General features: G+C 39.9%; 1 protein-coding gene across 1 annotated transcript; it reads right to left on the reverse strand.

The window, feature by feature from the left end:
- Positions 1–4,303: 4,303 nt before the first annotated feature.
- tm7sf3 (transmembrane 7 superfamily member 3) lies at positions 4,304–17,843 on the reverse strand. The gene is made up of 12 exons (XM_085136995.1): positions 17,551–17,843; positions 14,394–14,548; positions 9,386–9,536; positions 8,945–9,065; positions 8,055–8,226; positions 7,774–7,951; positions 7,582–7,668; positions 6,717–6,797; positions 6,451–6,606; positions 6,229–6,329; positions 5,564–5,726; positions 4,304–5,470 (listed from the first exon to the last, which is right to left on the reverse strand). Exons 1-12 carry the CDS (start codon positions 17,630–17,632, stop codon positions 5,217–5,219), a joined length of 1,701 nt encoding a protein of 566 aa, XP_084993121.1. The 5' UTR covers positions 17,633–17,843; the 3' UTR covers positions 4,304–5,216.
- Between the last annotated feature and the right edge of the window lie 237 nt (positions 17,844–18,080).

Here is an 18,080-nt window from a genome sequence, read left to right on the forward strand (position 1 = left end):
CTAAATGAGCTACACCTGTAATTTATATCAGCACCATGGACAGAGCTCACCTCTGAGAGACGAGGAAGCGGAGGCTACATATATACAGATGCTAGGCATAAAATTATCATCAAAAGAATATCATAAAAAAGTTGATTTATTTCACCAGTTCCATTCAAAAAGTGAAAGTTGTATAATGTGTACATTCATTACACACAGACTGACATATTTCAAGTATTTATTTCTTTTCATTTCATTCATTTCATTTATTTGTTCATTTCAGGCACAACAAAAATACATATATTAAATATAAAGTGCACAAAACAAAAAACAAAAAATTACCTGAAAAGGAGTGGGACGAAGAAAACTTATTAAATCCCACCCCTATACTCACTCATCAACAAAAAACAATAAGCTTCCCACAGCTACGCCCATCGTTGCAACCAAACAAACCATCAACAGCCCCGGGCACATGCAAGCATCTCAATGGCAGCTCGCAACAACAAATAGAACCTTCATAACAGAATACAGAATATATATTAATTATAAATTGCGTTACCACAGGTAACAGGCAATAATAATTACATAGTGACAAACACACATACATATACATACATACATATATATCTACACACACATGTACATACATATGCACACACTTTTTTTTTTTTTTGAATCCATACCAGCAATGGTAAGAGAACAAACATTACAGAGCACACTATAACCATCATTGAGTATACTGTGACCAAACAAACTGTTTGTAGAGGAATTTAAATCTATGAATATTTTTGCATTGTTTCAGTTGTAAACTCAGACTGTTCCAGATTTTCACACCACGTACAGACACACAAAAACCTTTAAGGGTTGTTCGAGTTCTGGGTAATTTGAATTCTCCGAAGCCTCTCACATTATAAACCCTTTCTCGAATTTCAAATATAATTTGTAAATTTGCAGGTAGAAGTTTATTAAAGGCTTTGTATAAGATTATGGATGTATTGTAATTAACCAGATCCTGGAATTTAAGTAACTTTGCCTGAAGAAAGAGTTTGTGAGTATGATCTAGATAACCAGCCTTGTGAATAATACGCAGTGCTCGTTTCTGTACTGTGACTAATGGATTAGTTGTATTTTTATATGTGTTTCCCCACACTTCCACACAGTATGTAAAATATGGAAGAAACAGGGCACAGTACAGAGTACGAAGTGCATCTTTATCAAGGTATGGTTTCACTTTGTTCAAAACTGCGACGCTTCTGGAAATTTTGGTTTTTATGTGTCTGACGTGGGGTTTCCATGAAATTTTGTTATCAATTACGACTCCCAAAAATTTGTTTTCACTCACATTATCAATTGGTACACCTTCAATGATAATCGGTAATTCTATATTATATTTTAAATTACCGAAAAACATTGCTTTAGTTTTATTTATATTTAATGATAATTTATTTATATCCATCCATTTTTAAATTAATTTTAGCTCCCTGTTTACGGTCATTACAAGATCAGTATAATCATCGCTACTGAAAAATATGTTGGTGTCATCTGCGAACAGTATGAGCTAAGTACTTGAGAAACATCAAAAATATCATTTATGTATACATTGAAAAGTTTTGGTCCCAACACTGACCCTTGGGGAACACCACATGTAATACCAAGTTTCTCTGAATGGTAATGCCCTATGCTAACATATTGTTCCCGACCCGTTAGGTAACTTTTTAACCAGTTACCAGCTTTCCCTCGAATACCATATCTTTCCAATTTATCCAATAAAATTGAGTGATTGATTGTGTCGAAGGCCTTTTTGAGATCAACAAAAATACCAACTGCATATTTATTTTTATCCAGTGCATTAGTAATTTCTTCTACTGCCTCAATTATCGCCATTGAAGTGGTTCTTTGCGTTCTGAAACCATACTGACCAACATTTATTATTTGATGTTTTTCAAGGAATTTTTCTAATCTTGAATTAAAAAGTTTTTCTAAAATTTTTGAGAATTGAGGCAGTAGAGAAATAGGCCTATAATTGGTAAAACTGTGTTTGTCATTACTTTTGTATAGTAGTATTACTTTTGCAATTTTCATTTTTTTTTGGAAAACAACCGGACTGAAATGATAAATTACAGACATATGTTAAGGGACTAGCAATATTCAGAATAACCTGTTTAACTACAGACATATTTATGTCATGATAATCCATTGAAGACTTACTTTTACATTTTAATGTGATATTTATTACTTCTTGCTCATTTGTAGCTGAGAGGAACAGTGAAGAGGGATTTGATTTTATATTACTGATGTTTTCATTTTTTTGACACGGGATGTCCGCTGCTAGTTCAGGGCCAATATTTATAAAAAATTTATTAAACCCATCTACAATGTTACTCATGTTGAGATTTTCACCATTTGCATCAATGAAACATTCAGGATATGATGTTCCAGAAGATCCTTGTTTAATTAAGTTATTTAACACATCCCAAGTTCCTTTTATATTGTTTTTATTTTCATATAATCTTCTTCTATAATAAAGTTGTTTACTCGTTCTTATAATATCAGTCAATTTATTTCTATATGCTTTATATCTTTGTTCCACTTCTTTTGTTTTTACTTTGATGAACTGTTTATACAGATTGTTTTTCTTTTTGCAAGCATTGATAATTCCTTTTGTGAGCCAAGGACTTTTTATCTTTTTTTTCTTTGTCTTGTGTTCGTTTACAGGACAATGTTTATTGTACAACATAGTGAAAATATCTAGGAAATTGTCATAAGCCTTGTCCACATCTGACTCTTCATACACCGAACTCCAATCTTGTTGTGCTAAATCGAAATTAAAGGCATGAATTGCTTCTTCATTTATTGTTCGCTTTGCTATCGTAATCTTGGTATCTATTTTTTTTAAATCACAGTCACACAAAGTAAAAACTGGTAAGTGGTCAGTTATGTCACAGACAAGCAGGCCACTATTAATTTGGAAATCCATGACATTAGTAAAAATGTTGTCAATAATAGTGGCGCTATGTGTTGTTATTCTGCTTGGCTTTGTTATTGTTGGATATAGTGATAAGCTGTACATCGTGTCAGTAAAGTCATCAATGGCTTTTAACCTTGTTGGGTTTAGCAAATCAATATTAAAATCACCACAGATGAATAGTAATTTTTGGTTCACCGAAGCAAACATTTTTTCTAACCATTCATAAAAAGTGTCAATACTTGAACTGGGTGTCCGATATATGCATACTTATTATAACATTTCTCTTTTTTTCATTCATGATCTCAATAGTCAAACATTCCAAAATTCCATCAATAGCCATAGACATAGTTGTTACAACATTATATTTTATAGAGTTATGAACATATATAGCAACCCCGCCGCCCGCCTTATTTAATCTATTCATGTATTTTAAATCATATCCATTCAAACAGAAATCTATTCCTTTATCAACATCTTTTAATTTTGATGATTATAACTGACAACAAATGAAAAATTCAGTATCTCAGAAAATTAGAATTTTGAGAAAAGGTTCAATATTGAATCAGATAATGAACTCAAAACACTTGCAGAGGCCTTTAATTGTCTCTCAGTCTAGTTCTGTAGAGTACACACTCACGGGGAAGACACAAAAGGTCATTGGCTGTTCACAGAGCTCTGTGTCAAAGCACATTACTAGAGAGGCGAAGGGAAGGAAAAGATGTGGTAGAAAAAAGTATACAAGCAATAGGGATAACCACTCCCTGGAGAGGATTGTGAAAAACCCATCATTTCATTACTTGTCAGTTCTAATCATCAAAATTGAAAGAAATAAACACTCGAAATATATCAGTCTGTGTGGACTGAATGTATTCATTATACAACTTTCACTTTTTGAATGGAATTTGTGAAGTAAATCAACTTTTCAATGATATTCTAATTTTATGAGCAGCACCTGTATGCATACGTCTCACATATATTAAACCTTACCTGCCTTCTTAGGTGAGGACGACACCAGAAAACCCCCCAGATGGATAAATCTACATTCCTTTAACAATCCTTGCATGAAGTAAGCCTATAAATGTTCTTGAGAAAATGTACTAGTTTCATCAATCCAGTATTGGGACGCTATGAAATGAATGAACTATGAAATTAACTTCAGCTGTGACAAAATATATCTAATAATATATTTAACTATAATATATATCTCATTAAAACAATGAGCTAAAATGCAACAACAATGGAGAGGAATTGTCTTTACTTTTAGATACATCCCATTACTACTCTATAGAGCTTATATTGATCTTCATGAGGATGAAAGTCAGAAACATGATGGAAGAAAGAAATCATCATCATGCGTTCTTACCTGTAGGCATTTATTAAATATCAAAACACATTAAATTACAATTTACAACTGACCTTATCTTTTAAAACAGATCTAGATGCCATTTATAAAAGTCATGTGAACAGTTCTGAAATCCTAACAAACTCCTGTTGGCTTATAGGCGAAAGGGTTCATCAGTTGTCTCATCAGTAGTCTTCAAGCTGAGTGTGAAGCCCTGAGAAAAGTTGTGGCACAACAGATTCACAGGAAATCAGCCAGCACCATTAAAGCGAGAGGAATTAAAAAAAAGTGTAAAATCCAGTGTGCAAAGTACAAAAAGAGTGACAGGACTGCATGACTTCAGTCCAATCAAGATAAGCAAACAGGTTAAAACATTCATATATGGCACACATTTGGATAAATATTAAATCTTGATTTATTATTATTTTTGTTTAAAATGTTTTAAAATGTCTTTTGTGACCTGCAGGAGTCCAGTTAGAGCTTAAAGTGGCTCATGAGACCTCCATATTAAAAGTTTTCCATGACAGTAGTGGTCAGCAGGTCTACACAATGTACAGAGGAAACACATATCTTCTGTTTTGTCATTTAAAAACAAACAAACAAACAAACAAAGTGTGCTGATGGAAATAATCTGAGTAACTTGAGATGAGACGCCTCGCTTTGTGAACTGTTAGTGGTTTGGGACTTCAGTGCAGACGGTAAACTGAGCAGAAGCAACATGAAGCATCAAAACAAGCATCTCAGACATTAAAAAGATAATTAAGGCAACTCTTTCAGTTCCTCCTCTGTGATTGTTAAAATGTCTTAAAGTGTTTGATAAAAGTGGCCTAAGTTTTCAGAGGAAGTCGCTCCTTCCGCTTGAGGTCTATAATGTCACTGAGGCTCCCAAGGTCAAACGTAACCTCACCCATTGAATGTGTCCTGGGTTTACAGTAGCAGTGGTGTGTGCTCTCCCACCGGCTCAGTGCGCATGGTGAGCTGCCGCACTCGTGCCAGGAGGCGGCTGGGCAGAGAGGGGAAGTGGTGGCTCGGGTCCAGGACATTAGTTTTGCGCCGCTCGCGTTCTTGCTGCCACATGAGGTACGGGCTGGGCGGGAAGAACGGCCGGGAGCGCTCGCGGTAGAGTTGCAGGACAACGCCGCACACGCTGAGCACCACCCACACTGTGATCATGACGTAATCTGGTCAAAAGAAAACCAGAGAGTTTTAGTTGAAGGCCAGTAACTCAACTTTTCCAGCTTTGCTGAGCTCCTGACATTCACTCGTGTACTCACCGATGGTTTGAAACGGCACGTCAGTGAACACTGCAGTGAAGGTGTTGTTGAGCAAGCGCTTGAGGATATTCAGGGTGATGTAAGAGAGGCTTGTGTAAATGTAGGCGTTGACAGCAAGAACCACAGCGTAAGCGCCAACGATCCCACATGTGGTGATGTTTCCCTGAAACACACACATGATTTTTACTGTTTGAGCTATAAAGGCTCTAAAAATCAATGCTGCACTCTGTGTGTTGTAATTGTGCTTTGGACCGTGCCATTTCTCCAAAAATAGTGAATTTATCTTGTGAGCACACTTGTTTGATCATTTTGGGCTGTGTAACTTAAATGTTATATAAAACTGAAATTATTATTCTAGCCAGGCAGCAATGCAGCAAAGTGCGAAGGTGACCGAAACAGGACATGAATGATGAATGAAATAATGATGGATTAAGCACCATTAGACCCTTACAGTCAATACAAGAGTCATACAGCTGCTCACACTAATGACTATTTGCTGACAAACGTTTAGTGCTATTTATGTCCAGAACCTGGAGCTGGCTCTGGATCATAGTCTTTCTAACTATGGTACCTGCTGTTGACCTAAATGTCTTTCTTCACATGACCACCAGGTGACGCTAAAAACCTTTAAACACCTCCAGTTCCTGAAGCGTTAAATCAGTTACCTCTCTGGGCCAACGCACGAAGAAGAGTGGAACAATGAGCGTGACGCAGCAGAACGTCACCCAGAAAACAGCGTCGGATTTCCTGAACACATCGATGTCTCCTGCAGAAAGACCACGACACAGAAACTTATGGAACATGAAGCGTTTAACAATAAGCTGTAGCTTTTTCTCACGGTACTGAAGAGTCAACGACACACAACAAAAGCCAGATTTATTCCGTACCTAATGGAGTGAAGAGGACAACGGAGGCGAGGAGGAAGCCGAGCATCAGGCCGACCACAATCACGACCACGGCCACGACTGAACCGAAACGCCACCATATCATGACCAGGATGATCCCTCCCACCACGCCGAGCACGGCCGACAGGGTCAGACGGACTGCACAGAGAAAGACACAGACAGCAGTGAAACGCATGAAGTGCTGCACACCATGTGAAAAGACTGAAAGCCTAACACCCCCCCCCCCTCCCCCCCCCTCCCCGACTTACTGTCATAGTCCAGCTCTGTGGTCCTCGTGATGAGGATGAAGAACAAAAAGGCTGCAAAGCTGAATCCCATGCAAAACAGCTCTGTGTGGTCAGGAGAGGTGGAAACAGGGCCCAAGAAACAAAGGTCAGAGGGAGGAGAGAGAAGAAGAACCAAACATAAGATAACAGCAATTCATTCTCTTCACATTTCACACAAACATTGTTAAAGCTACTGAAATTCCAGCTCCTGGGACGTCATGAAGCCTCGTGCTCCGGAATAACAAAATTCTCCTCAGACCAGGGAGACATACTGTGTCTGTCATTATCAGATTAATTAGAAGCACTGGCAGCGGGGGCCGATCACAGTGATGGGTTCAGTTTGGAACAAATGCATTTGTTCGTGAAATGCCAGGGAGACCACATGAGAGGCAGGCCACTGCTAAAACCCACCGACTGAAGAGTGAAGGGCTGAGAAGATGTTGCAGCAGCTCTGTGTGCATTTGACGCTTTTTCTTTGTTTAGTTTCTACGATGAAGTTATCTTTTTTTTTAAACAGCTTCTGACCCCATAATTCTCTCTGCTGACCATGTAACAACCCGTGATGGGAGGCTCTTGTTTATAAAATAAACAACTGGCAGAGAGCTTCAGAGTCTAGAGAGGAAGATTTAAAGGCTTAAGACTAAAGAGTGGCTGAAACCTGAAGTTTCATCAGCTACAAAGATGACGATGTGGACCGATTGATACCAATAAAGTTACTGACACAAATCAACAAAAAATCAGACTATATACACTCACAAATGTCCTGACTGTAGTAGTATTAATACTACACAGACTGACCATCATACTGTAGCACCAAAGCCACACAAAACAAGAACTAACTACTCACCACATTTAAAGAATCGATGCCCAAAGAAGCAGACAAACAGCCCTGCCAAGCCAGTGATGGTGAAGAAGATTTTTGTAGATATCTTCCCTGAAATATCATTTACAAACCACAGTTACAATAAGTCAGTCATTTATACAGTCAGAAATCCATGCTTCAATAGCATCGAGTTTTCGACAGAGCTCAGAAGCTCACCTAGAGTTTGGCAGCTGTCTAGAGTGGAATTGAAGCTGCAGGCGTAGGTGTGGGCGGGCACGTAAGAGGCCGAGGTGTTCAACAGCGGGTCTCTAACGATCACAGAGTAGATTATGCCCTGACCGGGGATGGAGTTGAAAACCATCGAGCTCACATCTGTCGATTCCAGCGTCATGACCTGCGGGGAGAAACAGAGAGGAAAAGGCAGGAGACTTGTAAACAGGCAGCTCCAGCACATTCGACTGCTAATCTTCGGCATCCGCTGCGTTCACGCTGCATACCCGTTTGCCGTTCTCCATCATGCCCTGCTTGTCGGCCACGGCCTGAAAGCCGGTGAACAGGCTGCGCTCTGACAGGTCATTCTCAGGCAGGAAGTACTGGTAGATGTCGTACTGCAGCCGCCAGCGTGTGTCGGCTCCTGTGGATTGGCTGCAGGCTGGAGGAGCTCCATCTCTGACGGACAGGAGCAACATACATTTATCTTTGGATCACCACAATTTTGTTTTCATTTTCTCAGAGTATTACATTTTTTCAAAACCTGTAGCACAGCTAAGACCTGAATCTTAGGTTAGAGGGAGTGGTCACCAGGCCGACTGATCACATGATATAATAACACATAACTCCAGTTAGACATGTCAGACAAGAAGAGTTTCTAACGCATCACTAAACCAACCTTTATTGTTTAAAGTTAAACCACTCTAGTAATTATATCAAAACCATTTACCATGTTACATGCGTGATGCTTGAAATATAAACAAAAAAGCAACAAAGCAAAAACAAAAAAGGGAAAAAGTGTGATACTGTCTAACAAACATATTATCTACAAGCAAATAAGATGCATGTTTTCCCCCGAAAGCTTTCACGTTAAAATTTGAATAGAGTCTCCACAGACCAAACAGGAAATGACTGTGTGTAAGTGAGCAAAACCATTTCAGGACAACTCTGTGGCATTGATATACAAAGCAAAGCGTGAGAAGGTGAGGCTGTGTGTGTGTGTGTGTGTGTGTGTGTGTGAGAGAGAGAGCACGAGATCATTTCAAAGAAAACAAACGGAGGTGGTTTGACGATAGCGCGCGGCAAATGTGATCTCTGTACAGAGCCGCTGATGCCTGTGGCTCAACAAGCTGAACAGGAAGTGAAGAAAACAATAAGAGTCGGTGTCATGTGCTACCTCACATATCCCAGGTTGGCAGGTGCAAAACGGATCGTGGTCTCATAGAGGTTGTAGTGGATGTAGATGTTTGGGTCAATTTCCAGGTCAAACTCCATATTGCACGCTCCTGGAACTGGATCTGACACAGAACACATTCACCGTTAGACGGTGGACTGAGAGTCATTCTGCTATGTCAACATGACTTATTAAAATAGGTTTCAACACCCAGTGGAGGTAAACCAAATCAGTGCGAGTACACGCTTGTGATCGCCTCAGGTTTCCTCCAGTGACAATCACACTGCGCCTACGTGGTTTTTATAGTTAATGTCCAAAGTTTTTGCTTTCTTCTCCTTTTACTTTCCTGTTCTGTGCTCCTCAGGCAACATTCAAAGACAGTGAAACAAGTCAGAAGAGAAGCACACTGGTGTGTTTTGTAACGGAGGACAGTTGAAGTGTTACCAGTGCTGGAGTAGGAGAGGATGACCCCGGTCCCTGCTACAGTGTTGCCATCAGGAGAGGACAGGAACAAGGTGAGGGACGTTTGGTCCCGCCGGAGAGCCGACACGAGCCCTGAGTCCACCGCAGTCAGGGAGAGGCCCAGGCCTGGCATCTGATCCCAACAGAGATATCAATTAGTAAGCAGATAATATGCAGAGGGACATGCTGTGCTGTTTAGAAAACATAGAAGTGCTCCCATTCATGGTCTGACCTCATGATGGTGCTTGAGGAAAACTTTAACAAGCATTCAACTTCATGGTGGTTATAGATGAGAGACTGTGGATTACCAAAGCCATCTCTGAGGACCATGAAACATTTCCATGCAAACGTGGGTGAAATAGTTTTGTCTGACCAAAATGATGTACAGTCTGATCTCAAACTAAGGTGGTGACGATCCCCTGCCAGTTTAACCTACATAAACACTTTCTCCTCTGAACGTCTCAACACACTTGGTTCTTTGTTTGGTGGATTAGTGTGAACTTGGCAGCGATTATGATTCACTGCAGACTCAGGTCCTAACAAAGTTAAACACCTTAAATGCTGGTGTCTGTCTCCAAAACAAGAGGAAAGAAAACGTTACTCAACTTGTGCGATGAAAAAAAAAGGACATACATTCTAATAATAGAGCTCCTAAGAAGAATGACAAACATTTTATTTTAAGAGTCAGATCTTTAGGCCCAGGAAGCACCGCTACAGTTAAAAAAATAACTTCCTTCTGCTCTGATTTCTAGTTGGTACAATGGCTCTGTTCTGTGACTTTCACACTCTTCTGTCACAGCAGTAAGACCTCCTGTAGAAAACAGAGCAGGCATCAAAGAAAGCAGATATGAGACTGATTGAATCAGCATTAAAACATTTGTCGGGGTGGGCGTGGTCTGCAAAACAGCTTGCAGATGTCCTGTAGTTTTAGGATAGAGCTACGTTTGTGAACAATACAACAGCTACTTCATTTGGAAATGAAAGCTGCTTGTGATTGAAGAGATTGCTGACATGAAGAAAACTCCATTTTACTCCTTTAACTTTGCATTAAATTGACTTCTTACTGTAAATGTTTTTTTGTTGTTAAAACTTCATTAATTTGAATTTCACTGCCTTTGAGAGCAGGACGAATCAAACACAGGCATGTGCCACACGGTATACCACATCCTGACCTGGTGAGCGCTGCGTTCACATGAACAAGCTGGTTTAGCGTTAGAGAATATGTTGTATCAAAGCAAAAAATACATTATCGCACGGGTTAGAGCGCGACATTATACGTGCTTCAGCACTGAGCTGGCAGAGTCTAATGAAAACCGAGAGACTTTACATTATCTGTACTGTGTTTCACGTGGAAAGATTTTTGCTTGTGACAGACAACAAATGGAAAAAGCTCATACTCAGGCAATGATCTGAATTACTATTGTGTGACAGGCCTGGCGGCATAGAAGATCTGCGCCCCCATGACATGGCTCTCAGTCCCACTGCTGTATAATAACCGCATTGTATCACCATCTCTTGTGGACACAGACGCTGCTGGAGTATGTAGAGATTCTCAAGTCAGCACAGGCTCAACTTCCGTTGTGTCATCAGCCGCAGAGGTGGGGTCGCTTCAAACCCAACTATCACAAGTGAGTTAAAGTTTCAACACTTAAGTCACCAACAGGAAGTGGGTAAAACAGTGATATAATTAGTAGGTTTGGTTTATGAAAGCATTTCCTTTAAAAAATGATTAGTTTATCTGTTTTTATGCTTCTAATTGAAATATTCAGTCACCAAAAACATTGACAGCTGATAAACAACGACAAATATAAATCAGGATGTTGTGGTTATCGTGTCAAACAAGCCAGAGGAAGAAAAAAAAGGAAATTGACAAAAGAGATAAGAATATAAAGGAAACTGGTGTGCACAATCTGCATATTCACTTTTCATTAAGCTTTATCTGATGCTGTGTAAAAGCACACTTCCTGTTTTGTTCTAAATTTCTCTGTGCTTGTTTTTGGTGATTGCTGGTGATCTTTAAACTTGAGACATGTCTTAATGATAAGACGAGTCTTCAATCACATGGATTTGTTTTTCTGGCCCTTTCCACTGTTGCCACCACCAGAAACGTAAATAAGGAAAGTTAAGCTAAACTACTTTCCATGCTCCTGTGTGCTGCATGGACCCAAACGGCGCTGTCTCCTCAGACTTCTGGGACTGACGCCAGAAGTTTTCCCCCTGAGGAACGCCCCGTCTGCCACTCATGACCAGAGGACTGTAGATCAGCTGACTGCGGGTTCTCTCAGAGGGTCAGACGACCTCACTCACAAAGCCTCATTCATTAGCCAGATGTAGAACTAACTGCCCGTGATGCACTATGAAATATGCCTGTGAGTTTATTTCTGTTTATATTTTTGCTGTGTCATATGACCACACTTCTGAAGGATCACCCAATTTAGATTACCGTATTTCCCGGACTACAAAGCGCACCTGAATATTAGCCGCACAAGCTAAAATCAGGGGAAAATCCTGTTTTGTACATACATTAGCCGCACCTGACTAAAAGCCGCAGGTGTTTCAATGTTGACTTATCATATGTAAGAGAATATGCACAAAGGGAATTGTCAGGAAAGAGATGGCTGTTTGGAGACACACCCCTTTTATTAATATTTTGAAAAACAAGTTACGGGTACATATTTGCATAACTTTTTAGGTATATGTACAAGTACCGGTAATTACAAGTACGAAACATGTACTGTGCTTCATAAACGAGTAACAAATGTAGTACATAACAATAACCTACAGCACACCAGAAAAATAGATTCGGACTACCTTTTAGGCTCAGGTGCAGTGACACGGCTTTAACAAGAAGAAAAGTCAGTCATTCACCACCATCTTTCTCTTCTTCCTGCGCACTAAAACCACCAAAGTCCTTTTCTCCAGTGTCGGAAACGAACAGGCTCAGGATGGCTTCGTCATCCACTCTCCGCTTCTCTCCTTCGTTGTCACTTTCAAAACCAAACAAATCCTCGTTGTCAGTGTCAGAGTCGAACACCCTCAGAAGGGCCGTGGCGGTGTCCTCCTCTCCATCATGCAGCAGTCCAGCCCTTCGAAATCAGTTGGTGATCATGGATGTTTTCACACTTTTCCACGCTGTCAGATTCCACCAGTGGAGTTGGGCATAACTTGCTTTTCGCAAGTTTATCGCCGCTCATCATCCACACCTCCCGCTGAACGTGTAGCGCTACTTTGAAGTTTGTTTTTCGCGCTACTTCGTACGGCACTACGTTGCCTGGCGAACGGACATGTGACCAACAAACCACTCTTGAACCCCGATCCTTCCACCAGGCAACGTAGTGCCGGGGAACAGCAGAACAAACAAAACAAATCCTCTTACGATATCACAAAAATCATGGACAATCCTTAGAAAAGCCACACCTGACTAAAAGCCTCAGGGTTCAAAGCTTGTGCAAAAAGTAGCGGCTTATAGCCCGACAATTACGGTACACATCTGATTTGCTGATGTAACAGAAAACACCCCCTCTTTAACTCTTTGTAAAATGCACTTCACACACACACAGATCGAGAAAGAGCTATCACGTTCATTTCTGGGTTTGCTTATTGTGACAGTTCAGTCTGGTCCGCTCAGGTCTCAGGTGTTCCAAAAACTCCCCTCCCTTAGGCCAGCCTTTAAGGTGTTGCGGATAAATACAACAAAATAAAATGATAAGACCAAGACAAAAACTGTGGTATTAAATATAATAATAAATGCGAATTCACTGTGTGATTGTGTAACTTTATTAGCAGCGTCCTCCTGAAATGCGCCAACCAAATTGAGTGTAACATCCTCCTCTCTGCCCCTTAATGCTCTCTGGTCACTATGGTAACGCGTAAATATTTCTTTCAAAATCAGACGCACAACTACAACACGGGAAAATACCCAGGCAGACCGAGTTGACGATAAAAACCCTGAAAACCATACATTTCACACCTGAGCCTGAACTCTCATGGCCCAGTACCAAATGACTCACAGCCCGGGGGTTGGGGACCCCCAGGCTGTGAGTCATTTGGTCCGTGGCCCGCAGGTTGGGGACCGCTGGCTTAAAGAAACAGTTGAACAAACATTGAAACTGTACTTTAGCTGCCTTCACTAATTGTCATGACACATTTATGGATTCACAAAGGCCTGAGGACAGACCAATGGCAGCTCAGCCAGCTGGTTACTAAAATCACTGTAAACTTCTTGTTTGCCACTCACGTCCATCTAAACAAACTAATATTTACTTAGCGTCCGAGGAGAACACACTAAAATAAACAAATACCCACTATTATAATTTGTTGTATTTGTGGCTTTGTTAGTTTCAATGTTGTGTCCTAAATATAGGCCAAATATGAAGTATTAACACAATATATCTATACAGTTTTACTGAAGAATGTGGCTGAGTAAGAAATGACAGCCTCAAAAGCTTTAAAACGATAGTGACAAAGCAAATCATATTAAATTGAATCAAATTAATATTTTTACAGCCATTTACAAAAAAACAGTTTTGATCTTGACAGCTTATCTCTGCTCGAATAGCAGCCGTGCAGGGAAATAATGGTACCCGCCATGAAGCTAAAGTTTAAACTTCAAAGTGTTCAGAAAAACGTAACCATGTGACCTACGTGGCATCATCAGTGTGCTGCTGGCTTTCTGTTGAACAAGCAGGTCCATCACTGTACGGTTATTGCAATATTCGAATTTCAAATTTGTCTACTTGCCTACTGACAAAGTGATATTGGTGGCGTTGGTGTTTTTAATGGAGGAACAAAACAAAACAAAAAAGTTAAGCCTTTAAAAGGTGATGTCCCTGTGGGTAAAGCCAACCTTTATATACAGTCTATTACTGATAACACCAGTTCTTTTTCATTTAATTAAATAATATTTCAACAGCACTTCTACTTGAGTGCACACTTTCACTGCTCTTTCCACCTCTTCACACCAGAGGTTATCATCTCAGCATTTCCTCACCCTTGTGTAGGAGATTGTTGCATTTCGATGCTGCGTGTGGAACTGCAGAGTGATGAAAGCGACCTCTGAAGGGATCATGGACACCACCGCCTGCACCGTCTCATTCTGGGAGATGCTCACGTTCTGGAACCTCCCCGGCAGGAAAATCACCCGGTCTGAGCAAGAAAGGGAAAAGTGTGATTTATGTATTCTGTAAGTCATGATTTTTGGTTCTCTTTTAGTCACATCACTCACCACCCGGCCTGCTCGCCAAATTTATCTCACTCACTCCAAAAATTAAAATAAAGTCTTCTGACACAGTGGTGGAGAGGCACAAGTTGAAAGGGATGTGATTACCACAGAGGGATCTTTATCTGTACTTAAAGAGGTTCAGATAAAATTTGATGAAAATTAAATTTAAAGTCATGTGAGCGCTGATTTTTATAAGCCAAGTCCAAGAAACCTCCAAAAGTTGATTCTGTTCATCTGGACGTAGCGTTTTATCACTCATCCAAGTGACTTCTTCAGTCTCAGCTGACTGCAGGTTTCCCCAACCTTATAAACAGTACATTTGCATAATGACTGAAACCAGCCCACTGAAGGAACAATGGGCTGTGAGGTCAGTTCCTTAATCATAATTATGCAAATTCTCATCACCATTGATCAACAACCACTGACCAAAACCCACTGATCAAAGACCACTGATCAATGGCCATGAGTACCATTCACAGAGAGTTGGGGAATGGCTGCAATCACAGCATTGTAACGCTACGTCCAGATGAACAGAATCAACTTTTGGAGATTTATTTTCCTGGATGATTGAGAATGCATCAAGACCAAGTCCAAGAAAGTTTATGATAAATTCATCACAGTACTTGTACACAGTATTTGTTCTCCTGCTTCAGTTGGTCTAAGTTACTGTGGAAAAGAAGACTGGCTGGCAGGTTGTAGCTGGTACTAGTCAACATACAGTAAAATGCTAATCACCTGACACAGCAGCAGTTTTGACAGTAGGTGATAAGCCAAACACGCCACCTTAAACCAGATCCTAAAACAGATTAATCACACAAAAGCCTGAACGAAGGCATGCTCTCTGTGCTGAGGCTACTATACGGAAATAATCGAGTGTACCATCTAAATTTGATACGTTGGTTAAATGGCACCATAAACATCCTTCAAAATCTCAGAAAGTGGAAGCTTTGTCAGAGTGATGGCTGGACCCGAACTGTAAAATGTCAGCTGCTCATTTATTATGTTTCCTGTTGTGTAAAGATCTGCATACAGAGATTCAGTTCAGAAAACAAAACAAAACAAAAAAATTATTTATAAACCGCTTGACAGGCCTGGACTCATAAAACATGTCTTCTTCTTCTGATCATCTGCTTACATGACTACTGGTTTTCTTTTTGTTTATGTTCTTTCTAATAGATCTCCGTTATTCCATAAAACAAAGTTCCACAATAACTGGAACCAATCAGGCAGCCTATATCTTATCAGTGTCCTCACTTAACATCAAACTACAGGCTGAAGTTTCCTTACTGGCCATTTCTGACTCATTCGCCTGATTATATATAACCCACTGCGGTCTAAGCTGTCTCCAGTGAAGACCTCCAATTCTAACCATAACTGAAGGCAATCAGAATGAGTAATTTTTTTTTAATCATAGGCCAGTGTTGATTACACTTAACAGTTGTATTTGAAATATTAAGACAATGAAGCATAATTCAGGCACCAAGACTGACAGCTACAAATGTGGCATCATACGACCCTTTACAAAGAACAAATTACACTGGAAAACAACTGTTTTTCCCCTCTTTGAAAGGCGATGCAGATACACAGAACAGACAGTGAAATGTGAACATGGTTATGCCATTTTTATATTATTGTATGGTCTTTACCTCACAATATAAAGCGCCTTGTGGCAACTGTTGTTGTGATTTGGCGCCATATAAATAAAACTGAATCTTGGTAATAATTAAACAAACCAAAGAAAACACTGTGTTGGTAACTGCACTTGTTTTCAGTTAGGCCACACTTCTGGTTTTGTTGCACTCACACACAGCAATCTTCCACACTTCCTTAACTATTACTGCATAGTTCCTCAGCAGGAACTGTGTGGGAAGACTTCAGACATCGAAGACTGTGTGTTTTGAGGACGAGAGGCTCACAATGTGTGAGGTAACTTTTTGCAAGATTCACTAAGTTGCTGTGTGAAAATCAAAGAAGCTCAGGATTATCAGTGCTTTTAGATTTATCATTCCTGACAGATCCTGCTGACCTTGTCAGTGATTTTAATTTAGCGCTCTGAGGTAAGGACAACATGACTGGTTAATTTCAAAGCAGGCTACACACACTGCAAAGGTGCCTACGCACTCCTGACATGCAGACAGAACTTCAGCCTCAGGGCAGAGTCTGGTCTGACACAAGTTCAATCACTTTGCATCGTGTTGACTGCCATCTTTGCTTTTTTTTGACAATTATTGAGCCCTTTATATGTAATCATATTATATATATATATATATATATATATATATATATATATATATATATATATATATATATATATATATATATATCATTTGGATAAATTGATTTAGATGCACTACTTTCAAAGTAGCACCCCCTGGATGAGAGTCTTACTTCTGCAATTTATGCAGAAGTAATTTAAATTCTGATTTCCTTCTTGTGGCCCGTCTAAGGTTCTTCTTATGGTAAGACCTAGCTGCCTCTTGCCCGTGCCGTCCACCACATCTGAGACAGATTACTGTTTACATTTCCTGTTTGCAGATAAAATATGTAAGTAAGCTACCTGGACCTGTAAATCTCGGCATACTCGTTAAGGACAGCTTTAAACGCAAAACTTAACTCACAAGAGGGTTAGGCACGACTAACATCCTGTGTACGAGCATCCCCTTATTTCAAACTTTAAACATAACGAATTAAATTGTGTGGGATAAATAGACAGTTAAATAAACCGTTACATAGAATAACGCGTTAATTAGCTAGCTAATGCCATACAAGAGGGCAACTCTAGTGTCCTGCAGCCCAGACAACACCACTAGTTTGAATATGATAGCTTTTTGATTATATACCATTTACATTTAAAGGTTTCTCAAATCGAAAGTCACTTTACATCAGATTAGAAAGAAAAAAAAAATCATCTGGTAAGGCTACTCACTTTCTACCTGCGCTTCAACTTGATACACCAACTGAAGAAGCAGAAGCAGCAGCAGCAGCGGGAACCAAATCCACCGAGACATTTTCCGCCTCTCTATTTTGAATTCTTAACAAACCCTTTTCTATATGCTCCTCCGTAAAATCATTGGTAATGTGGCAGCGTCCCGTGTTTGGGTAGTAAGAGTCCCTGCAAATTCGAAAGAGACATGCTTGACTGACGTGAAAGCCTGCCTGAGCCGACCTTCTCCCTCTGCAGCTCTGACTGCCTAACGAAGCCACCGCGAGATTCTCGTCCTCCGTCCCGCGATATCCCCACCTCCTTCTGGCGTCACCAACCATCAACACGATCTCGAGTGACTTCGATACATCAAATTAAAGGTGTCAATAATTAAATAAAACGTTAAGAATTTAATTAACAAAATACATAAATGATGTATTAAATTCATTTCATTTCAAACATTTAAACAATTATTTACAATTTTAATTCGTTTTAATTAATTAATGACTTTACCTCATTAGCCGTGTCTCACT

The sequence above is a fragment of the Neolamprologus multifasciatus genome, chromosome 17, assembly GCF_963576455.1.
Source record: "Neolamprologus multifasciatus chromosome 17, fNeoMul1.2, whole genome shotgun sequence".
NCBI lineage: Eukaryota > Metazoa > Chordata > Actinopteri > Cichliformes > Cichlidae > Neolamprologus > Neolamprologus multifasciatus.